The sequence below is a fragment of the Acanthochromis polyacanthus genome, chromosome 5, assembly GCF_021347895.1.
Source record: "Acanthochromis polyacanthus isolate Apoly-LR-REF ecotype Palm Island chromosome 5, KAUST_Apoly_ChrSc, whole genome shotgun sequence".
Taxonomy (NCBI): Eukaryota; Metazoa; Chordata; class Actinopteri; family Pomacentridae; genus Acanthochromis; species Acanthochromis polyacanthus.
In genome coordinates this window covers 13,003,477-13,028,294 of record NC_067117.1, presented here as the reverse complement: position 1 = coordinate 13,028,294, position 24,818 = coordinate 13,003,477, and the positions used below count along the sequence as shown (strand labels likewise).

At 40.4% G+C, this 24,818-nt stretch overlaps 1 protein-coding gene across 1 annotated transcript; it reads left to right on the top strand.

Annotated features, from left to right (window-relative positions):
• Positions 1–822: 822 nt before the first annotated feature.
• On the top strand, positions 823–24,583 carry LOC127534163 (inter-alpha-trypsin inhibitor heavy chain H3-like). The gene is made up of 27 exons (XM_051948674.1): positions 823–943; positions 2,340–2,500; positions 2,634–2,738; positions 2,992–3,154; positions 3,250–3,360; positions 8,540–8,668; positions 8,823–8,939; positions 9,112–9,280; positions 9,370–9,480; positions 9,857–10,038; positions 10,165–10,344; positions 10,428–10,549; positions 10,902–11,140; positions 11,230–11,241; positions 13,005–13,043; positions 14,902–14,931; positions 15,714–15,809; positions 17,671–17,682; positions 19,844–19,867; positions 20,739–20,765; positions 21,459–21,506; positions 22,055–22,108; positions 22,564–22,671; positions 22,841–23,009; positions 23,757–23,905; positions 24,113–24,197; positions 24,329–24,583. The coding sequence occupies exons 1-27, from the start codon at positions 872–874 to the stop codon at positions 24,441–24,443; spliced, it is 2,829 nt and encodes a 942-aa protein (XP_051804634.1). The 5' UTR covers positions 823–871; the 3' UTR covers positions 24,444–24,583.
• Positions 24,584–24,818: the final 235 nt, after the last annotated feature.

Below are 24,818 nucleotides of genomic sequence, written 5' to 3'. Positions count from 1 at the left end.
AGCTACCACGGACAAGTTGCTTAATGCAGTTTGTGATTACTGCAGACGAGCATTTATTTTGATCTTGTCCTGGTTTCACCATTTCATTTTGCTTTAAACATGCTTTGAACAATCAATATGGTAATCAGGCAAATTAGTTTTGCACTTTTACACTGTCTGGCGAGCCACATGAACACGACTTTTAAAATAATTTCTTGAAATAGATTTAGAAGAACTTATTGACCAATCTCCAGAAATGCTGAAAGATTAATTTCACATAATGCAACACAATAGCCAGGGATGGGAATCTTCCGCGGTGCGCTTCCGTGGACTTCCGCGTATTTCATTTCAAGTTTGAACACTTTATTGTTGCTAATACTCCCGCGAGATGGTAACGCCGTTAATGATAGCTTGTTAACGACGTTAACAACCTGTCGTTCGATTGTAAACGGCCCAGCAATTGGAAGTTGCAGCGCCGCCACGACCGCGCCGAACCACCACTTCCACCCCCCCCCTCCCGTTCTGCTGGAAACGGAACTTGTTATTCCCATCCCTGAATAGCTTCTTTGACATGATCAGAGTTGTTTTTCCAAACTTCAGAAGGCAGTTTCCATAGCAAGAGAAGACTCTACACAAGTCTTCACAGACCAAGTAGAACTCTTTGTAACAAGTAAACTGAACCTCGTTTGTAGCAGAGGTTTTTGTGTGTTTTTGCTGAATTTCCGATAAATCCCTCCTTTTGGGGGGAGTGCTTTAGTGTGTGTAAGTGTGCGTGGGCTGAAAGGGAGAAATAAGAGTTTGCCCCTATTATGTACACATTAATGCTGTCTTTGTTTGTTTGAGTTTAAAAGACAGCTTCAGCTGCCTGGGTTGCACTCTGGTGGGACGCATCATGGAGAGAACTGTGGTGCAGCTAACCCTCTTTGGGCTGCTGCTGGCTTTGGCTACCACACTACCAAACAAGGTAAGGTTGCAAAACTTCAGGGACAGAGCACAACACTGCAAGGACACTGACTCGATCGAACATGTCTATATTTTCGCACCGCAATTTCATTTTCCCAGATTTTTTAGATTTCACCTGATTTGTGCATGATTTTTATTTCTTTCTCTCTTTGTTTCGTCTCTGCATCTTTCGGTCAGTTGCAACACACTGAACTCTGCCTCTGATAAAGATTAGAAAAAGCAGGTTGAAGGACCTCTTGGCTCTTTACCTTCAGAGTTGCTTCATGGTGTGTGTGTGTGTGTGTGTGTGTGTGTGTGTGTGTGTGTGTGTGTGTGTGTGTGTGTATAAATTTGATTTATATTGAAGCATTCAGTTTTAAGATAAATCAAACTTTGGTGTTCACTTAGCTCTCAAAGCACTTACACAAAATAAAACACACATGCATTTAAACAGGAGCAACAGATTGTGGAAGGAAAATGAGCGTTAAACTATGTAGAATTACGGATATATGTAAAAGAACATATGAAAACCTTGTTTATGACTGGGACAGGGTTGCATTTAGGGTTATAAAAGTAGTATTTAAAGTTAAGTGTTATGGCAAGTCTCAAAGAAATTACTATAAAATGAAGAGATAGAATCATGAGTGTGTATGTGTTTTTATGCATATGTCCATATGAGGACCACAGATTTTGAGCAGTGCGAACAATTTACTTTTTAAGGTTTCGGGTTTGGTTTACTTTTTGTTAGAGTTAGATTTGGGTCATGGTTGAGGTTTGGGATTGATCCGTGATGGTTAGGATGATGGAATGTCAGTGATTGTATTCACAAAGATAGAGGTACCAACAAAGAACCCATTTTGGGAACAAAGATTCCCATAAATCATGAAATTCTATGCTGAAAACATGGTTTAACATTTGGGTAGACGAGATTTAGGTTCTTGTTCAGGCTGGGTTAAGCCACTGGGGACTTGATTTTATTTGGTAAAAAGTTATCTGAACTTTATAATAAAAAACTTAATATTATATTAAGGTTTTAATGAAGATTTGGTTAAGGTATAATTATTGTAAGTTAGCACTGCAATGTCTTGCTAAGTGATATGTTGCTGAGACGGACATTCAAACAGTCACATTGTTGGAGTCAAATCCCTTTTCGGCACAAATAACAGAGTGTAAATCTTTAGCTGATGAGTGTAAGTCTGATGTGTGTGCCATGAATGTGGGGATATTAGGACTGTGGACCTGCACAGCCAATGTGAAATGAAAACATTTTGTGAAAAAAAATAACACAAATGAGGTGTTTCTACCGCTGCACCAATGAGATCTCACCCATCAGCCTTTGGTCATCTGGTCATCAGCCAGTTTGATTAGTCAAGCTATTTGTTTGTTTTTTGTGAAACATGTCTTCTGTGTTTGCTCAGGATGACTGGGACATCTACAGCTTTCACATCAACTCTACAGTGACCGATCGCTATGCCACCACTGTCATCACAAGCCGTGTGGCCAATCGCATGGATGAGTCAAAGGAAATAGAATTCCACGTTAGGATTCCAAAGAATGCCTTCATCAGTAAATTCAGAATGTATGTAGAAAAAGAGAAGCTCTGTGGACATCTAGAGGCATTTTCAAATACAAACCTGTACATTAAAGAATCACAAGAAAAACACTGCAGGCAAATAGGGATAATAAATAATGTCTTTCTTGGTCCTCTTCAGGTTTATAGATGGCCAGGCATATGATGGTATTGTGAAAGCTAAGGAGCAGGCTCAGAAACAGTATACTGAAGCTGTATCTCGTGGCCAAAGCGCTGGGATTGTCAGGTATATGTAAACATGTTGTATTTGTCAATGAACCGTATGTGTTTTTCAGGATACGTCACACAAATTACTGAGGATGTTTTTTGACCACGCAAATGTTTTCTTTTTTCTTGCACAATTTCATTTATCCAGGTCTCTATAATATTTCAAATGAAACAAGAAGAACAGCAAAATCACATTTTTCACAGTTCATGTCCTCACTATAGGCATATATGTTTGATGCAATTAAATGCAACTATTATTGTCTTTGCTTTAGCTCTGTAGGCAGGACTCTGGAAGAATTCAAGACTTCTGTTACTGTGGCTGCTCACCAAAAGGTCACCTTTGAACTCACATATGAGGAACTGATGAAACGTACCCTTGGGAAGTATGAGCTGCAAATCCATGCTCGACCGATGCAGCCTGTCAAAGACTTCAAGGTACCTCTCCTGTCCATGTATTTAGTGATCATCAAAGAAAACCATGCTGGGATAATAGTGTTTCTAACTGCTTATTTTAATGCACTTAATGTCAGATTGATGTGCTCATTCATGAGAAAGCTGGCATCAGTTTCATCAATGTGAAAGGAGGACTAAGCACCAAAGCCCTGGCTAATGCCATCACCAAAGAACAAGCAGACAAACAGGTAAAGCATGCAACGATTCTCGTTCTTGTTTTAGCTTATATTCAATTCAGCTGCTGTTGTATTATGGCTTGTATTAGCTACACACGTGGACAAAATTGTTGGTACCCCTCAGTTAAAGAAGGAAAAACCCACAATTCTCACTGAAATCACTTGAAACTCACAAAAGTAACAATAAATAAAAATTTATTGAAAATTAAATAATCAAAAACAGCCATTACTTTTGAATTGTTAATTAACATAATTATTTAAAAAAACAAACTAATGAAACAGGCCTGGACAAAAATGATGGTACCTCTATAAAAGATTGAAAACTATTTGACCAGAGTGACATGATTAACTCAGGTGTGTCATTTAATTGACATCACAGGTGTTTCCAAACTCATAATCAGTCAGTCTGCCTATTTAAAGGGAGACAAGTAGTCACCCTGCTGTTTGGTGAAAAGGTGTGTACCACACTGAACATGGACAACAGAAAGCGAAGGAGAGAATTGTCCCAGGACATCCGAAAAAAAATGATAGACAAACATCTTAAAGGTAAAGGCTATAAGACCATCTCTAAACAGCTTGAAGTTCCTGTGACAACAGTGGCTCATATTATTGAGAAGTTCAAGACCCACGGGACAGTAGCCAACCTCCCTGGACGTGGCCGCAAGAGGAAAATTGATGACAAATTGAAGAGACGGATCGTTGGAATTGTATCCAAAGAGCCCAGAGCAACCTCCAAAGAAATTAAAGGTGAACTCCAAGGCCAAGGTACATCAGTGTCAGATCGCACCATTCGTCGTTGTTTGAGCCAAAGTGGACTTCATGGGAGACGACCAAGGAGGACACCACTGCTGAAAAAAACTCATAAAAAAGCCAGACTGGAATTTGCAAAAATGCATGTTGACAAGCCACAAAGCTTCTGGGAGAATGTCCTTTGGACAGATGAGACCAAACTGGAGCTTTTTGGTAAGGCACATCAACTCTATGTTCATAGACTCAAAAACCAAGCATACGAAGAAAAGAACACTGTCCCTACGGTGAAACATGGAGGAAGCTCAGTAATGTTTTGGGGCTGCTTTGCTGCATCTGGCACAGGGTGTCTTGAAAGTGTGCAAGGTTTGATGAAATCTGAAGACTATCAAGGCATTCTGGAGAGAAATGTGCTGCCCAGTGTCAGAAAGCTTGGTCTCAGTCGCAGGTCATGGGTCTTCCAACAGGACAACGATCCAAAACACACAGCCAAAAACACCCAAGAATGGCTGAGAGAAAAGCGTTGGACTATTCTAAAGTGGCCTTCTATGAGCCCAGATCTGAATCCCATTGAACATATGTGGAAGGAGCTGAAACATGCCATTTGGAGAAGACACCCATCAAACCTGAGACAACTGGAGCTGTTTGCTCAAGAGGAGTGGGCCAAAATACCTGTTGACAGCTGCAGAACGCTCATTGACAAATACAGAAATCGTTTAATTGCAGTGATTGCCTCAAAAGGTTGTGCAACAAAATATTAAGTTATGGGTACCATCATTTTTGTCCAGCCCCATTTCATTAGTTTGTTTTTTTAAATAATTATGTTAATCAACAATTCAAAAGTCCATCCATCCATCCATCTTCTTCCGCTTCATCCGAGGTCGGGTCGCGGGGGCAGCTCTCTCAGCAGTGATGTCCAGACCTCCCGATCCACGCACACCTCCTCCAAACTGTCAGGGGGGATCCCGAGGCGTTCCCAGGCCAGCCGAGAGACATAGTCCCTCCAGCGTGTCCTAGGTCTTCCCCGGGGTCTCCTCCCAGTGGGACGTGCCTGGAACACCTCCCGAGGGAGGCGTCCAGGGGGCATCCGAAACAGATGCCCAAGCCACCTAAGCTGGCTCCTCTCAATGCGGAGGAGCAGCGGGTCTACTCCGAGCTCCTCCCGGGTGACCGAGCTCCTCACCCTATCTCTAAGGGAGCGCCCAGCCACCCTGCGGAGGAAACTCATTTCGGCCGCTTGTATCCGCGATCTTGTCCTTTCGGTCATGATCCAGTTTTCATGACCATAGGTGAGGGTGGGAACGTAGATCGACCGGTAAATCGAGAGCTTTGCCTTCTGACTCAGCTCCTTCTTCCCCACAACAGTCCGATACAACGCCCGCATCACTGCAGACGCTGCACCGATCCGTCTGTCAATCTCTCGCTCCATCCGCCCCCCACTCGTGAACAAGACCCCGAGATACCTGAACTCCTCCACTTGGGGGAGGGACACCCCACCGACCTGAAGGGGGCAAAGTACCTTTTTCCGGTCGAGAACCATGGCCTCGGATTTGGAGGAGCTGATCCCCATCCCGGCCGCTTCACACTCGGCTGCGAACCGCCCCAGTGCGCACTGAAGGTCCTGATTCGATGAAGCCAACAGGACAACGTCATCTGCAAACAGCAGAGACGAGATCCTGTGGTTCCCGAACCGGACTCCTTCCGGCCCCTGACTGCGCCTAGAAATTCTGTCCATAAAGATAACGAACAGAACCGGAGACAAAGGGCAGCCCTGGCGGAGACCGACGCGCACCGGGAACAGGTCCGACTTACTGCCGGCTATACGGACCAAACTCCTACTGTGGTCATACAGGGATCGGACCGCCCTTAACAAAGGGCCCCGAACCCCATATTCCCCCAGAACCCTCCACAAGACACCCCGAGGGACACGGTCAAACGCCTTCTCCAAGTCCACAAAGCACATGTGGACTGGTTGGGCGAACTCCCATGAACCCTCGAGGATCTGCTGGAGGGTATAGAGCTGGTCCAGTGTTCCGCGACCAGGACGAAAACCACACTGCTCCTCCTGGATCCGAGGTTCGACTATCGGCCGGATTCTCCTCTCCAGTACCCTGGAATAGACTTTACCAGGGAGGCTGAGAAGTGTGATTCCCCTATAGTTGGAACACACCCTCCGGTCCCCCTTCTTATACAGAGGGACCACCGCCCCGGTCTGCCAGTCCAGAGGTACCGTCCCCGACCGCCACGCGATGCTGCAGAGACGTGTCAACCAGGACAGTCCCACAACATCCAGAGACTTCAGATACTCAGGACGGATCTCATCCACCCCCGGAGCCTTGCCACCGGGTAGCTTGTAAACCACCTCAGTGACTTCAGCCCGGGTGATGGGCGAGTCTCCCCCGGCATCATCAGTCTCTGCTTCCTCTCCGGAAGACGTGACGGCGGGATTGAGGAGATCCTCGAAGTATTCCTTCCACCGTCCAACAACGTCCCCAGTCGAGGTCAACAGCTCCCCACCCGCACTGTAAACAGTACTGGTGAGGTACTGCTTCCCCCTCCTGAGGCGCCGGACGGTTTGCCAGAATTTCTTCGAGGCCGACCGATAGTCCTCCTCCATGGCCTCTCCGAACTCCTCCCAGACCCGAGTTTTTGCCTCTGCGACCGCCCGGGCTGCAGCACGCTTAGCCTGCCGGTACCCTTCAGTTGCCTCAGGAGTCCTGCAGGCCAACATGGCCCGGTAGGATTCCTTCTTCAGCTTGACGGCATCCCTTACCTCCGATGTCCACCACCGGGTTCGGGGATTGCCGCCACGACAGGCACCAGAGACCTTGCGGCCACAGCTCCGAGCGGCCGCATCGACAATGGAGTAGGAGAACAAAGTCCACTCAGACTCTATATCTCCCACCTCCCTCGGGATCTGTGAGAAGCTCTCCCGGAGGTGGGAGTTAAAGTCACTCCTAACAGAGGGTTCCGCCAGCCGTTCCCAACAGACCCTCACGATACGCTTGGGCCTGCCAGGTCTAACCAGCTTCTTCCCCTGTAGGCGGATCCAGCTCACCACCAGGTAGTGATCGGTCGACAGCTCCGCCCCTCTCTTCACCCGAGTGTCCGAGACACGCGACCGGAGGTCAGAAGACACGACTACAAAGTCGATCATCGACCTCCGGCCTAGGGTGTCCTGGTGCCACGTGCACTTATGGACACCCCTGTGCTCGAACATGGTGTTCATGATGGACAAACTGTGACTCGCACAGAAGTCCAACAATTGAGCACCACTCGGGTTCAGATCGGGGGGCCGTTCTTACCAATCACCCCCCTCCAGGTCTCACTGTCGTTGCCCACGTGGGCGTTGAAGTCCCCCAGCAGGACAATGGAGTCCCCGGTCGGAGCACTATCCAGCACCTTTCCCAGGGACTCCAAGAAGGCCGCATACCCCCCACTAGTGTTCGGGCCGTAGGCCACGACTACGGTGAGGAGCCTGTCCCCAACCCGAAGGCGTAGGGACGCGACCCTCTCGTCCACCGGGGTGAACTCCAACACGAGGCGACTAAGCTGGGGGCAATGAGCAGTGCCACCCCAGCCTGCCGCCTCACCCCGCGGGGAACTCCAGAATAATGGAGCGCCCAACCCCTTTCCAGAGGGGCGGTTCCAGAGCCCAAGCCGTGCGTGGAGGTGAGGCCGACTATATCTAGTCGGTAGCGCTCAACCTCCCGCACCAGCTCAGGCTCCTTCCCCGCCAGTTTGGTGACGTTCCACGTCCCCACAGTAAGTGGTCGTGAACGCGGGCCGGGCCGCCGAGGCACCCCGCCTCGACCGCCGCCCTGTCCACTTTGCACCCGACCCCTACGGAACCCTCTGTGAGTGGTGAGCCCACAGGAGGGCGGACCCACGTCGTCCTTTCGGGCTAAGCCCGGCCGGGTCCCGTGGGCGGAGACCCGACCACCAGGCGCTTGCATACGAGCCCCAACCCCAGGCCTGGCTCCAGGGTGGGGCCCCGGCTGCGCCATACCGGGCGGCATCACGGTCCTTATGTTTTTAACTGCCATACGGGTCATTAAGTTTTACGGGGGCTAAGCCCCCAACCCTCCTCCTTTATCCGGGCTTGGGACCGGCATCGGCAGGACACCTGCCGGTACCTGCCGGTGGCGGAGTTCAATTCAAAAGTGATGGCTGATTTTGATTATTTAATTTTCAATAAATTTTTATTTATTGTTACTTTTGTGAGTTTCAAGTGATTTCAGTGAGAATTGTGGGTTTTTCCTTCTTTAACTGAGGGGTACCAACAATTTTGTCCACGTGTGTAAATTAAACATGACGGTGGTGTCACTTATTGCGTTCACTGTTCATGTTAAAATGATGTCTGTTGATACTGTTCGCTGTACAATCTATACAAACCACTGACTCCTGTGTCTGGGAACATTAATTAGAATTTTTCTGTTTCCAGGCATGGGTGCATTTCTATCCAACAGAGGACCAACAGAAAACTTGTGACAGCTGCGGAGTGGATGGTATGAATGGAGATCTAGTTATTGTTTATGATGTAAACAGGGACACCACACTGGGAGACATCAAGGTAAAACAAGTGTTATTTTCCTGAAAGCGTTCTACTGTGAATTAGCGCTGTACAAACAAAAATATATCAGCTCACATGAATTAATTTGATATGTTTTCCTGTCATTTCAGTAACTTTCAGCCAGTCTAACTTCTTTCTTCTTATTCCCTTGAAGAAATCTGATGGGTACTTTGTTCATCACTTTGCTCCAACTGGTCTTTCCCGAATACCAAAAAATGTTGTCTTTCTTATTGATCAAAGTGGCTCAATGCATGGCAGAAAAATAGAGCAGGTACAGAATTTAAAGAGCATGTGTTTGGCACAGATTATCAACATCTCTCTCAGATTAACATTACAGCCAAATACATGATTTCAGAATAAACACAAACTAACATGTAACATAACTATTATATTATTTCTGACTTGAATAATAATGTTATTGTGTTCATGCTGTTCTTGCCCAGACACGAATCGCATTAATCCACATCTTAAATGACCTGGCTGAAGATGACTACTTTGGTCTTATCACTTTTCATAGTGGCATTAATCACTGGAAACAAGAACTTGTTCAGGCCAGCAGTGTAAATGTGGAGAGCGCCAAGAATTTTGCAAGGACAATAGGAGCTGCAGGAGGTGATATTTTTCAATCAATATTTTCATTTTGGAATATGAACATATGGAAGCAGAATGACAGTAACAAACCACATTTTGTTGCATTTCAGGCACAGACATTAACCAAGCAGTGCTGAAAGGAGCAAGTATGCTGAATGCACATCCAAGACAAGGTTCAGCATCTATCCTTATACTTCTCACAGATGGAGATCCAACCTCAGGTTATAATAAAGCACACTTGCACACAAATACTTTTAGAAATGTAGACTGTCATAAAAATACCGATCACACATTTGGTTGCACTACATGTAACAGGAGCAATGGAGACGATTGTCATTTACATGCATAAAGTCTGCATGCGGGAGCTTGGGGTGGATGGTTGGGTCAACAAAACATTGGATTTACACTGGAGAACCTGCTGGATTTCTGTTTCAAAGCAATTATCAGCAATGCTTCTTTCAACCATTCCATTAACCATGACAATGAAGGACATCTTGACTTTTTTGTGTTTAACCCAAATCAAATCTTTGTCATAGTGCTGTCAAATCTTACAATATGAATTCAGTGCTCAAATGACCATGTCTTGTGTCCTTGCAGGCGAGACAAATATTGAAGTGATACAGTCCAATGTCAGAAGGGCCATTGCAGATAAATTCCCACTCTACTGTCTTGGTTTTGGTTTTGACGTCAATTTTAAGTTCCTTGAGAAAATGTCACTACAGAACAATGGTGTGGCAAGACGAATTTATGAAGACTCTGACGCTGATTTGCAGCTGAAGGTATGTTCCTCACCTTTTCAATAAACTTTTCACAATGCAATATTTCCATTTCTATTGAAGAAATTAATGTTTGGCTGCTGTGTAAAAGTGAAACATTCATCTGGTGTGTATATTATATGTATGCAGGGTTTCTATGAAGAGGTAGCTACTCCTCTGTTGACAGACCTGACACTGCTCTATGCTGGTGGAACCAATCTTACCCAGACTAACTTCAGCATGTATTATAATGGCTCTGAGATCGTGGTGGCTGGTCAGATCACTGACAATGACGTGGAAACTTTCACTCCACAAGTTGTGGCCATTTCGGTAAATCTTCATTCTTACTGCACCACAGTTGTAATGACTTTTGTGAAAGTTGTTGAAATTAAAGTTCTCTTGAATTTTGACAGGGGAATAGAAGGGTAACCTTTTCTGGCACAAACACCTCTGTGGAGTCGACTGGAACGGAGTCTGGTGCCCACATCCAGAGGGTTTGGGCCTACCTCACAGTTAAACAGCTTCTGGAGAAAGAGTAAGTGTGACATCTGCTGTCTTTTCTCTTTGTTCTTGTTGGCCAACCATTATTTATTATTTTTTGTATTCAGTCAGTAATTTGTTGAGAATGTCAGACTTTTAAATGACTGTTTTTTTCTGACTTGAGTTCAAAATCCAAAAGATTTTAATTTGAAACAGTCGTGTTTAGTTCCTGTTCATATATGCAGTATCCAGGGATAATAGTGAAAGATTTACTGGTCAAAATTGGTTGGATCTTCAATTTCACACAGAAGTAAATAAAAGTAGGCCTCTCATTTGTCTCTGATAATTGTTGTAAGTTGTGTCCATGTTTCAAAACACACATGACAACATAACAATTTATGGCACAGGCTGCAGTTATCTGGACCTGAGAAAGAGAAGGTGAAGAAAGATGCTTTGGAGTTGTCACTTCAGTATAGCTTTGTGACCCCACTCACATCCATGGTGGTCACCAAGCCTCCAGGGGAGAACACAGATGTGCTTCATAAACCCAAGGAAGGTGAAGCACCAGAGAGGCAGGCCAATACCAGGACTCCTCAATACCATTTTCGTCTTAACTCATCTCCGATACACCAGACACCAGGTTTTGGTGAGCAACATAAATGTGAACAAAACAAAGAAGTGCAGAATGAATGGCTCGGCATCTAATGTCTCCTTTTCAATATTCTCTCTAAACAGGGGTGATGCCAAGTAAGACACATTTGCATGATGTGATAGTGAAATTACAGTGCATGGATACAGAACTATAAGTTTGTGGTTTGTAAGTTTGTTTGCATTAACAAATTAGTGTGTGTGAAAACTGAGCATAAATATGTATGTGTGAAATGCAATTCATTGAATGAGCATAAAAACTAAAGCTGGGCTGCACAGTGACGTAGTGGTTAGCACTTTGGCCTTGCAGCAAGAAGATCCCCATTTCAAATCCCAGCCTGGGCCTGGGATCTTTCTGCACGGAGTTTGCATGTTCCCCCTGTGCATGCGTGGGTTTTCTCCGGGCACTCCAGCTTCCTCCCACAGTCCAAAAATATGCAGAGGTTAATTGATTATTCTAAATTGCCCGTAGGTGTGAATGTGAGTGTGATTGTGGGTCTGTATATGTAGCCCTGCGACTGGCGACCTGTCCAGGGTGTCCCCTGCCTTCGCCTGAGTCAGTTGGGATAGGCTCCAATCCTCTGCGACCCTAGTGAGGATAAAGCGGTGTATAGAGAATGGATGGATGAAAAACTTGAGCTGAGGTTCAGAAGTAGGACCACACCTCAATCACTCCCCTTCCTGTCATACATACCACTTTGCCCTTCCCACTTGTTTGTTCTCGCCTCTCATGGCGCAAGGTGTCGACGTAAAGGAAAAACAGTTAAGTTCTTAAGGACAAACTATCTGTCTTAATCTAGCTGGCTACAACACGCCTGAGTGCAGATACCTGCACAGTCACTTCTGCAGCAGCGGTCAATCTTGACTGGCCTGCCCTCACAACCATTTTGTACCACATGTCATCAACTTCTTGCCATGATTCCTAGCACCTCGATGCCACTGTCACTAACTCTGACCCCTGCATCAACAACTCTCCGCTTTTACACACCAGGATGCCAGATTCCCAGTCAGTCTCAGTGCAGACACCAGCAGGTAACCTGCAGACACCAGCAGGTAACCTGCTGGTTTCCTTCTGACTAAACTTTTCCCTCCACACCGCATCAGCTCAACTCAGTGATCACCAGCATAACCATCCTTTGCATCCAATAAACAATTAAGCTTTAAATGGATGGTGTGGTCCTTGCTAGTGAATCAGCAATAGTTTACAAAGGAATGAACTGACTGAAATGATTAATTTGTTTTTCACAAGTAAGAGCAAATAATTATTTAATGCTAAATTAATGCATCAATGAAACAATTTTTATTTCTATCATGCTGCAACAGTTTACAATACAATCCAGCACTAATGCAAGGTCATTTATCATTCTCTTTTCAGCAAATGTTAGCTTGCCAAATGTGAAAATAGATATTATATTTTGCATACAACGTGTGTGTGTGTGTGTGTGTATATATATATATATATATATATATATATATATGTATAAATTTTCTCTCTGTATTTTCTCCATGTAAATTATTTTGAACACAGACAGTCATCTGCAAAGATGCATCAGATAAATTTGAATCAAAGCCACAAAGTTACATGAAAATAGATGTTCAATATTTCCAGAAGTTTAGCTAATAGATGCCGAACCAAAATATGAATTTATATATTAAATGTTTTACCAGTTTATGCATTAATTCACACAGTCAGTTGAATGTTAAATTTCTAACCAAACCCTGTATGGATCAGCAAAACTTTGAGACATCTCTCTCTAAAACACACTTGAGGCCACACTTCAAGCCAATTTACAGGACATGATGTCCTTAGAGTAAATTTGTAGCTGTCATGACACTGTATTATTTCATCTTTGTCTTTTTAGGGGGAGGAGGCTATGGGAGAGGCTATGGTGGGGCTGCAGGTATGTCATATGGCTCATAGTTGCTCTATTATGATGTGTATGTAAAATGTATTTTACTGTTTATTGAGATAGACAATTACAGTGTAACAATGTACACATCAGAAAAGATGTGGATTTCTGCTGCTTGAGTAAAGGTTTCTTAGAGATAATAAAAAAAAATCCAAGTTGGTAATATATTTAAAAAAAACCACAATTTGATGGATCAAAATTGCATGTCGGTATTTTCTCCATGTAAATTATTTTGAACACAGACAGTCATCTTCAAAGATGCATCAGATAAATTTAAATCAGCGCCAGAAAGTTACATGAAAATAGATGTTCAATCTTTCCAGAATTTTCGCCAATTGATGCCTAATCAAAATATTAATGTATATATTAAATGTTTTGCCAGTTTATGCATTAATTCAGACAGTCAGTTGAAATGTATTTTAGTATTTATTGAGATAAAGAATAACAATGTAACAATGTACGTATCAGAAAATGTGGATTTCTGGTGCTTGAGTAAAAGTTTCTTAGAGTTAATGACAAAAAAAACTCCAAATCTGTAGATATCGTCCTGTCATATATTTTTTAAAAACACGATTTGATGGATCAAAATGCATGTCAGCATTTTCTGGTTTTTAATAACTTCTATAAATCAAGTGAGTTAATCTTCTGGTTCCTAGATAGAATTTGTAAAATAATTTATAACTAAAACACACTTTCACTGACTGCAGTATCTCTTGTTAAAATCCAATCTGCTCTCTGTCTTTATTTGATATCAGTTCTCCTTAAATTATATTGTAAATTATACCAACATGTGAACATCATATGCTCTCTGCAGGATTATAAAAGCCTTTGGTATGGTATAAAAGCCCTATGGTACAGATGTCTCTGAATCGCATCTGGGATGATACAGGTCTCTCTCTGGTCATAAAAAAGCACTTTGGGCTCTTAGTCTTGTTTGTTTAAGCTTTCTGAGAGGAGAGAGTTTGTTGTTATCTGACGAGAAGATCCCCTGTGGAATGTTAAGTGATCACTTAAAACCTGGATCTCACTACAAATGTAATTTATTAATCAACAATAATTTACAAATGAATGAACTGACAGAATTGAATAATTTGTTTTTCACAAGTGAGAACAAATAATTATTTTAGATTAAATGAATGCAATAATGAAGCAATTCTGACTTGTATCATGCTGCAACAGTTTACAATACAGTTTATCACCAATGCAAGGTCATTTATCATTCTCTTTTCAGCAAGTGTTGTATTGCCAGATATGTCAGGAAATATTGTATTTTGCACACAACTTACAGCATACATGCAGCATTGTCATTATATTCTAATTCTGCACAGTATAATATATATATATATATATATATATATATATATATATATATATATATATATATATATATATATATATATATAGTTTCATTGTGCTTAAAGGGGTGGAAACTATGGTTATTTAAAAGAAGAAATGACATTTATACATCTTTTCTGTCTGCACTATTTTCTCCATGTAAATTATTATGAACACAGACAGTCATCTTCAAAGATGCATCAGATAAATTTGAATCAAAGCCAGAAAGTTACATGAAAATAAATGTTCAATCTTTCCACAATTTTAGCTAATTGATACCTGACCAAAACTACTAATTTATATATTAAATGTTTTGCCAGTTTATGCATGAATTCACACAGTCAGTTGAATGTTTACTTTCTAATCAAAACCTGCATGGATCAGCAAAATGTCTGGCTCAGGTGTGTCTCTCTAGAACACACTTGAGAGGCTTCAAGCTAATTTACAGGACATGATGTCCTCAGAGTAAATTTGTTGCTGTAATGACACTATTATATCATCTCTGTCTTTTTAGGGGGACCACCTGGCAATCCTTGGACTCCATGTATGAAATATGGCACAAAGTTGCTCTGTTTTGATGCATATGTAAAATGTATTTTACTGTTTATTGAGATAAACAATAACAATATAACAATGTACACATCAGAAAACATGGATTTCTGGTGCTTGAGTAAAAGTTTCTTAGAGTTTTTTTTAATGTATTTTATTTTGAAAAGTTTCTTAGCGTTAATGACAAAAAAAAATCCAAATGTGTAGATATCGTCCTGTCATATATTTTTAAAAACACACAATTTGATGGATCAAAATTGCATGCCGATGTTTTCTGGTTTGTAATAACTACTTAAAATCAAGTGAGTTAATCCTCCAAGTCAGTTCCTAGATAGAATCTGTATATTCATTTATATAGAAAACACACTTTCACTGACTGCAGTATCTCTTGTTAAAATCCAATCTGCTCTCGAGCTTTATTTGATATCAGTTCTCCTTAAATTATATTGTAAGTTATACCAACATGTGAACATCATATGCTCTCTGCAGGATTATAAAAGCCGTTTGAGTCTGATTTGAATCAATTAAAATATCTTCTAGACTGCTCTGCTTTCCATGAATGAATGCAAATCAAAAGTTTACACTTCTGAGCAACAAGAATTTGAAAAAATCATGACAAAGAGTTTCTATTCATTCAATCTCCATGTCATCCATTTAATGACAAAGTTTGAGGAGCAATCCAAGAACTGTTCTAATATCAATGTGACCAAAACAAAGATAATACAGAATGAACAGTTCAGCATCTAACATCTCTTTTTCAACATTCTCTCTCAACAGTGCTGATACCAGGTAAGACACATTTACATGATGTGACAATGAAATTACAACGTATGGATACAGGTTTTTGGTTTATAAGTTTGTTTGCATTAATAAGTTAGTGTGGGTGAAAAGTGGACAAAATTATGCATGTGTGAAATGTAATTTGTTAATCAACAATAATTTACAAATGAATGAACTGACAGAATTGAATAATTTGTTTTTCACAAGTGAGAGCAAATAATTATTTAATGCTAAATTAATGCATCAATGAAACAATTTTTATTTCTATCATGCTGCAACAGTTTACAATACAATCTAGCACTAATGCAAGGTCATTTATCATTCTCTTTTCAGCAAATGTGAGCTTGCCAAATGTGAAAATAGTTGTTATATTTTGCATACAACTTCTGTGTGTGTATATACGGTATATATATATATATATATATATATATAGAGAGAGAGAGAGAGAGAGAGAGAGAGAGATGCTTAAAGTTATGTATTTTTTCTCTCTGTATTATTTTCTCCATGTAATTTATTATGAACACAGACAGCCATCTTCAAAGATGCATCAGATAAATTTGAATCAAAGCCAGAAAGTTACATGAAAATAAATGTTCAATCTTTCCAGAATTTTAGCTAATTGATACCTCACCAAAAATACTAATTTATATATTAAATGTTTTGCCAGTTCTTGCATGAATTCACACAGTCAGTTGAATGTTTATTTTCTAATCAACACAAAGGAATGGATCAGCAAAAAGTCTGGCTCAGGTGTGTCTCTCTAAAACACACTTGAGGCCACACTTCAAGCCAATTTACAGGACATGATGTCCTTCGAGTAAATTTGTAGCTGTCATGACACTGTATTATTTCATCTTTGTCTTTTAAGGGGGAGGAGGCTTTGGTGGGGCTATAGGCATGTCATACGGCTCATAGTTGCTCTATTATGATGTGTATGTAAAATGTATTTTACTGTTTATTGAGATAGACAATTACAGTGTAACAATGTACACATCAGAAAACGTGGATTGCTGCTGCTTGAGTAGAAGTTTCTTAGAGTTAATGAAAAAAAATCCAAGTTGGTAATATATTTTAAAAAACACAATTTGATGGATCAAAATTGCATGTCGGTATTTTCTCCATGTAAATTATTTTGAACACAGACAGTCATCTTCAAAGATGCATCAGATAAATTTGAATCAAAGCCAGAAAGTTACATGAAAATAGATGTTCAAGCTTTCCAGAATTTTCGCCAATTGATGCCTAATCAAAATATTAATGTATATATTAAATGTTTTGCCAGTTTATGCATTAATTCAGACAGTCAGTTGAAATGTATTTTAGTATTTATTGAGATAAAGAATAACAATGTAACAATGTACGTATCAGAAAACGTGGATTTCTGGTGCTTGAGTGAAAGTTTCTTAGAGTTAATGACAAAAAAAGACTCCAAATCTGTAGATATCGTCCTGTCATATATTGTTTTAAAACACGATTTGATGGATCAAAATTGCATGTCAGTATTTTCTGGTTTGTAATAACTTATAAAAATCAAGTGAGTTAATCTTTTGGTTCCTAGATAGAATTTATATAATAATTTATAACTAAAACACACTTTCACTCACTGCAGTATCTCTTGTTAAAATCCAATCTGCTCTCTGTCTTTATTTGATATCAGTTCTCCTTAAATTATATTGTAAATTATACCAACATGTGAACATCATATGCTCTCTGCAGGATTATAAAAGCCTTTTGAGTCTGATTTTGAATCAATTATAATATCTTCTAGACTGCTCTGCTTTCCATGAATGAATGCAAATCAAAAGTTTACACTTGTGAGCAACAAGAATTTGAAAAAATCATGACAAAGAGTTTCTATTCATTTAATCCAAAACCAAAGCAAAGCAAAACAAAGATAATACAGAATGAACAGTTCACCATCTAACATCTCTTTTTCAACATTCTCTCTCAACAGTGCAGATGCCAGGTAAGACACATTTGCATGATGTGACAATGAAATTACAACGTATGGATTGTCGATCCTCAGGGCCAGTGACCCCCTGATTAACTTACTCAGCTGTCAGGGAATCACCGGACCAGCTCTCCATCCTTCGGGTCCGGTCCTACTGCCCCCTGAGATCTTACTCAGAGGGATGCTGCAGAACTGTTAAGCTGGTTGACGAGGAAAATTCGCCTAGCTGTCTCACTGCCTTCATCCAGATGCCTATCCCTGCTTCCTCTGATAATTAATTTAACCGAGTAGCCACTTCGGTATAGTTAAATTTAATCACCAGACACACCTGTTAACGGCAGCTTTTCCTCTCATAGATCTGGCACTTGGTAAGTTGCTAGGTTAATTCAGAGGTTATGGACATATAGACAACCTCTAGGATATGTTTATACTGGGCCAACCTGACCCCTATGATTAGGTAACCTTTCAGAACCTTGCTATTGTCATGCACGCTGTAAGTTAACTTATTACATCAAGAGCTAGATGTATAAGTATTTGTTCAGGGATAATACAGAATAGAAATAGAAATTAAAAAATAATAAAAGAAAATAGCACTTGCAATTTGTTGTCTTTAATTGCAGAAAAATGCTTTATTAATATATTTCAGCAGACATAAGCATAGCCAATAAATCATCAGACAAATAATCAAACATTAGATAATATTCAACCCACCCTTAATCCATATCCCTACTGGTCTTATGCTTTCTTAAAAGAGAAGTAATATTCACCCAGATTACATAATTTGGAGGGAGAGCAGCTCGGTGTGGCCATACCCGGCTGCTCACCTGAGACCCGACAAGTGTTTGAGACCCACCGGGGCCCAGGGGGAAGTGGACGGGGGTCCGGACCAGATTTAGATCTGCATGTATCCATTTTTGTTGTTTGGTCCAGTATTCCTCACATGGAAAATAGAGTTCAGTAATGTTCCTTCAGACAGCATTATTTCCAGATCACAGTTCAGTAATCCTCCAACACTGCAGGAAACGCAGTACTTTGGTCCATAATTCCAATAGAACAGTTATTCCTTTGCAGATCATGTTGAATTCCCTGTCCGAGTTACGTGGTAATCATCCCCTGTGCTCAGACTGATGTCTGGATTGCACCCAGGCAGATACCCGCAACAATCTCCCAACTTGCGTCTTGATCAGATGTAATTTATAGTTTACTGTATCTTTACCCCCTCCCAACTCGCACACTTGCCCCATACACTGACCGCATGATCACCTCCACTTTTAAGGAACTGAAACTGTCTGTTTTGGACTGTCCAGACAGCCCATCTTGCCCCCCCGATCTCTCCTGTCTGCAACTCAGCACAGGCTCCTGATCAGGAAATGGAAAAGCGGATGTCAGCCTCTAACCGTTGCTGGCATCCCATTGTGCAATCTTTTGGACAATGTGTACAGACTTATTAAAAAAACCCAATCTATTCTGAGTTTAATCTTTACGGTGAACACTTGACCCTAGTTCACTTAACTCATGACTTCTCACCTCATAACAGTAGTCAAAACTCTTTCTAAAACATCTCAGTTTAATAGTAATCAAAACTCTTAAAAGCATTCCCATTTCATAACGCATAAGTTCCTCTTTTTACTCAAATCTATCAAACACATCAGCTTTCACAGTGAGCTGCTGTTCTGACTTCTACACTGTTTCAACATTAAAGAATGTAAGAATAGACACTTGGTTAGTTCACACTCATTCATTAGGTTATGGCATAATCTGATCCTAAATCACAGTTATATCACAATGTTCCCTTATTTAGCTGTTGTTCTGTAAGAGTCTCCCCTTTGTGGCTGATTCTGGGATCTCATATCTCCATGCTTCACAACAGGATACAGAACCATAAGTTTGTGGTTTATAAGTTTGTTTGCATTAATAAGTTAGTGTGGGTGAAAAGTGGACAAAATTATGCATGTGTGAAATGTAATTTATTAATCAACAATAATCTGAAACTGAATGAAGTGACGGAACTGAATTTTTTTTTACAGATGAGAACAAATAATTATTTAACATTGAAGTCATGCATTAATGAAGCAATTATAACTTCTCAGAGACTCACCTGTGATACTGTAATCTAATGCACAAGTGATAAATATTTCGTACACTATCTAAATTTTATGTTTATCTTCCCACTCAGTTCCTAACATGGACGTCTATGAGGGTATGGCATGAACACACATCTGCACTGTTCTGATATGACAATATTTATGAGCCACAACATTAAGATCACACCTGCCCAACATGCTGTTCATTCTGTGCGTGCCACCAAAAAAGCTCCACCTGCCAAAGCATTGACTCTGCACAGCCTCTGAAGAGGTCCTGTGATTTCTGTTAGCAGAGAGCTCTTTACGTCCTGAACTCCACAAAACGGAGCTGTCACTGAAAACACTTGTTAAAGTATAAACAGAATTAATGTTTAGTGTTGCCAGGGTCAGTGGCTCGGTGGTTAGCACCGTCACCTCGCAACTACAAGATCCCCAGTTTGCATCCCAGCCTGGGACTGGATCTTTCTGCATGGAGTTTGCATGTTCTAACTGTTCACGTGTGGGTTTTCTCTGGGTTCTACAGCTTCCTCCCACAGTCCAAAAACATGCTGAGGTTCATTAGTGAATTTGGATCCAAATCTACAAGGGGAGATAAATGGTGTTAAGCGCAGTATAAACAGTATAAATGCTATGAATAGCATCAACTGTATGAACAGCAAAGACAGTATGGACAGTGTAAGCAGCATTAATGCTATACATGCAGTGTACATACAGGATTAGCAATATGAGTATAAATAGTAATAATAAATTGTATGAACAACAACAGATGGAGCATACATGCAGCATATGCACAGTATGAAGTCCAGGGTGAACAGGGATGGGGGAGGGGTGTTGGGATGTTGGGGCTGTCACTGTAGTGCAGAGTTCAGTAGAATGACAGCTGAGGGAAAGAAGCTGTTTATGAACACCTGCAATACTGTTAATCAATTTGCAAATGATAAGTATTTTATAAATGTATCTAAATTTCATGTTTCCCTTTCTGCCCAGATGCTGACTACGATACTGTACCTATAAGTATGATATGAACACACACCTGCACTGTTTGATAATACTATGATTGATGAGCCACAACATTAAGATCCCTCCTGCCCAATATGCTGTTAGTTTCTGAGCTGTTCTTCAGCAGACCTCTCAGAATTTATCCCTTAAAGCTGGAAACTAGATCTCAGGTTCTTGTTTACTTCTGAGGATGAGATGAACTGTGAAACTGGCGAGTAGAGTGTTGAGGTGGTGACTAAGCTCTCACCTGTTTTCATGATGACTACATTTGAATGCAGGCGGTAAACTGAAAAGTGGCTGAAGGTGAGGAGTTCAAGGTGTGGAAGAAACTCGATTAAATTACAAATTAGATTTCCAATTAATAGACACATTAAAGCCTCCATTCTTCTTTCGACCATTCAAATAAAACTGTCCCTTTACCAATAATAATTTAAATGTCTTGCAATTTTTAAAGTTTTTTTTTCAAAATTACAAAATTATAGTTGTATTGTTCTCAGAATTGTTTCTATAAAAGAAACTTCTTCATGCAGAATTTATCTGTAATATTGATAACACTGCAGTAACACAAAATGTAAAAAAGTGTTTAAAGATATACATTTATTTAGAAATGCCTTCAACAATCATCTTTAGATATGATTGTTTAAGGCACTTCTCAATAAACATAAATTCTTATGTTTTACTGTTTGTGTTTTTTGTTTGTTTTTTAAGGTCATGCCTACAGTGTGGATCGAAAACTAAAACTTCAGAGACATAAACGTAATCTTTTTCTGTGTTTGTTGTGAGCTGTCCTTCTACATCTGTAATTTTGGCACTGACCATCCACATTCATGTCATAAGGAAGTGGACAGTTCTCTGAATCTGTCCTTCTAATATTTGAAGAAATTATTAGAAATTACCTACATTTACATCACAACACAAGCTGTGAAAGCTAATTAATTATATTTTAATTACTTTTAACTTTAATTTGTCAGCCAACTGATTCAGATATACTAAAGAATTTGTGTATTTTTGTTGGACAGTCACTAAAAGTGGCAGTCACATGAATAAGATGTTCCTTCACAGAAAATTTTAACTACAGACACAAATAGATCTAAACGCATGTGCACAAATTTCAGCAACAAAAATGTTTTAAAATACAAATATATTTCTAAAGTGATGAGGCAGATGAGGATTGAAATAATATGTATTTAGTTTTTTTGTTTTGAAATTGGGGATAGGAATCAGAACATGGATGTTCTATAAATATCTGTTAAAGCTCTGTGATATCAGAGTATGTAACTGGCTTCCTATAAATGTATTTACAGCACCTGTTCAGCGTCCTCGTCCTACCTTCGTGTCAACAGCAGCAGCAACTTCTGGTACACTATTGAATAACTGATTTGTGCAGTTTATATATACTGGTTTGTATAGAGTATTTGTAATTCTGTTTCACACAAGAGCACAGACACAGAGGGAGGTACAGATTTAGTTAACACACAACACACACATTTGAAACAAGTGAATTTGGTCCAAACAACATGCAAAAAAAATATGTACAATATATGTTTTGTCAATATTTGAATAAAGTAGTTAGAAAATATATTTATATTCCAACTTTTTATGACAGGTATGCACCATAATTAGGACATTCCTGTGTGTATGTAATCTCTGAACTACGATAATTTGGTCCATAAACGTTCAAAGCTGAGACTAGAATGAACAGATGAACTTCAAACAACCTACAATTCAGCTGTACTTTAGTAAATTGATGTTGCATGTGAAAGCTGTTAATTTTCCATCTGCTGTGTAACTCTGTGTGTCTCCATATCTTCAGCCCCTCTTTTGCACAGATTTTTGCTGAAATCTGACAGTGCATCTCCTCCACTATGCTTTGATGTCAACGGAGCTGCTCTCCTTAAACTGCTGCACCACCCCAGCAGAGGTCAGTAATGTTCCTCCTCATTATCCTCCCTCACAGTCTTTATCTGCTCAGTCAACAAAACCCTGTTATTTAGTATGTTGTCCTCAGTGTGTCATAGACAGTGATTTCTATATTTATCTCCCTAGTCTGTAGTGTGGTATTGAGCGGTATGTTTTCTGTTTTATTCTAGAGCTGTATGTGAACGGTGAGCTTGACTCAGTAACAAATGGGGGCTTCAAAAAGATTGTCGTCCACTTCACTGCTGATCAGCATGTTGAAGTTACCACCACAGGAGTCACTGTGCGAGTGGGGCAGAATGTAACACACCACACTGGACAGGATCCCATCGCAGTCGGAAGGTGAATTTGCATTGTAATGGTCTGGAATTACACAGTGATGAATCTGTACAGATGTGTGGTTGATTCTGACATCAGCAACAGCTTGACATGTTAATAAATCTAATTATTTATTATCTCATCAGTAGTTACATGAGAGAATTGATTTTTACTATGATGTTTGGTGGCGTTCAGCATAGTTTACATTTCAGTATTTGAAGTTTACCAAGAAATGTTCTGAGACCTCACCCCTGAAAAACAGCAATTTGTTGTTTTTACATTTAGTTTTCTGTGCTGATTAAATGCGTATGGCTTTTATTAGTGAGTTGAAATGTCCTGGTGGACAGATTTTGTTACTTCTGAACTGAACAACACTATAGCTGCTATCTTTGGTCTCTGCTCTTTAATCAAAACCAAGCTTTGTGGCTGCAGGTTAGAGATTCATGATGTAAAGACATGAGAATAGTATCAATGTCTTGTAAACCTCAGGAAGAAATTAAAGTGGACCTCCAACTTAAACTATTTATGATGCAGAATTTTTATCATTCGTAATTTTAAATTTTGAAACTGATGCTTACAGTAAAGCTCCTGTACAGCGATAATGCACTCAAACTGCTGATTTTAAATATGTTAGATGATAAAAACTCTAGTTTGATTGGTTGTCTGATTGTATTCAAATGTTTAGGCCCACATTAGCTTCTAACCTCTTCAAACTGACAGTAGAGCCATCTGAGTGATCAGGACGTTAAAACAAACTGCATGTTCTTCTAGTATGACAGTGATTCGGCGGGACAAGGAAATCGATGTTGCAGCTGCAGATGCTCGCCTGGTCATTTTAGTTCATCAGAAGAATGGCAAAGAATTGCTTTGGCCAGTTTTGAGACAGAAGCCGTCAGCCACCAACATGGAGGGAATTTTAGGTGGGTGAAAAGACTCAGTGAGTCTGTGAGTATGTCTTTGTGTGGCTTGGAAAACTGCTGCATTGGCTAGTGTGATTTAATATCAGCTACACTATATATTGCATGTGATGTTTGCACCCAGCTGCAGAAAAAATCACATAAATGAGGCAACCATTTTGTGGTTTGTTCCTTTAAGTCTTGCTTTATTGTTTGATTCTGTGTGTGCAGCTCTATCGCCAGCAGTTTATGAGGCGGTGCAGCAAGCTTCCCTCACAAAACTGAAGATCAAAGACCAGGAGATTTCTGCCACCAGGTACATTTACCTCCTTTGAGTTGTTATGTTTAAATTTTAAATTTTTTTTTGCCACAAAAAAGAAAGCTGAGAGTGCTACTATTACTCCACTACACAAAGATATATTACATATTTTTGTCTCTCTTTTGTAGTGCCACTGCGGTTGACTATGGTGTTGTGTTTCCTCTGACAATGAACTGCTGGCTCATGTCTGCTGAGTCCGCCCTACAGAGACGCCTGGATGACTTCTTTGTTGCGCAACTTTAACTGGGGGCCATGTTGAAGAATTTGAAAATATTTCACGCAAAAGAAAATGAAGGCAATTAATACTTAGTAATTAAGGAAAATCAGTACCTAAACTTTCAGCTTGTAACTAGCATTGAGAAAGTAAAGCATCCTACATCTTGGATTGTCTGATATGAAGTTAATTGTTCTGCAGAAAAACTGAATTGCATGGCATCCACTTATCTTCCATAATGATCTGAACCTTCAGCCACTGGGCATTGGTTATCACTTTGCTTCAAGTTTATTACTAGTAATATTAATAATCCTCATTAATGTGAACTTACTTTGGGTGGTCATCCCTCTCTGTAATACATGAAAGTCACTGGCCCTTATGTTGTTCTTGACTCTTATGATTTT

Excerpts from the sequence above, each read along its gene's own strand:
- LOC127534163 (XM_051948674.1), top strand. The coding sequence starts at position 872 with ATGGAGAGAACTGTGGTGCAGCTAACCCTCTTTGGGCTGCTGCTGGCT. Across the intron at positions 10,550-10,901 it reads AAACAGCTTCTGGAGAAAGA|GCTGCAGTTATCTGGACCTG; the intron begins GTAAGTGTGACA and ends TTTATGGCACAG. Across the intron at positions 23,906-24,112 it reads CAACATGGAGGGAATTTTAG|CTCTATCGCCAGCAGTTTAT; the intron begins GTGGGTGAAAAG and ends CTGTGTGTGCAG.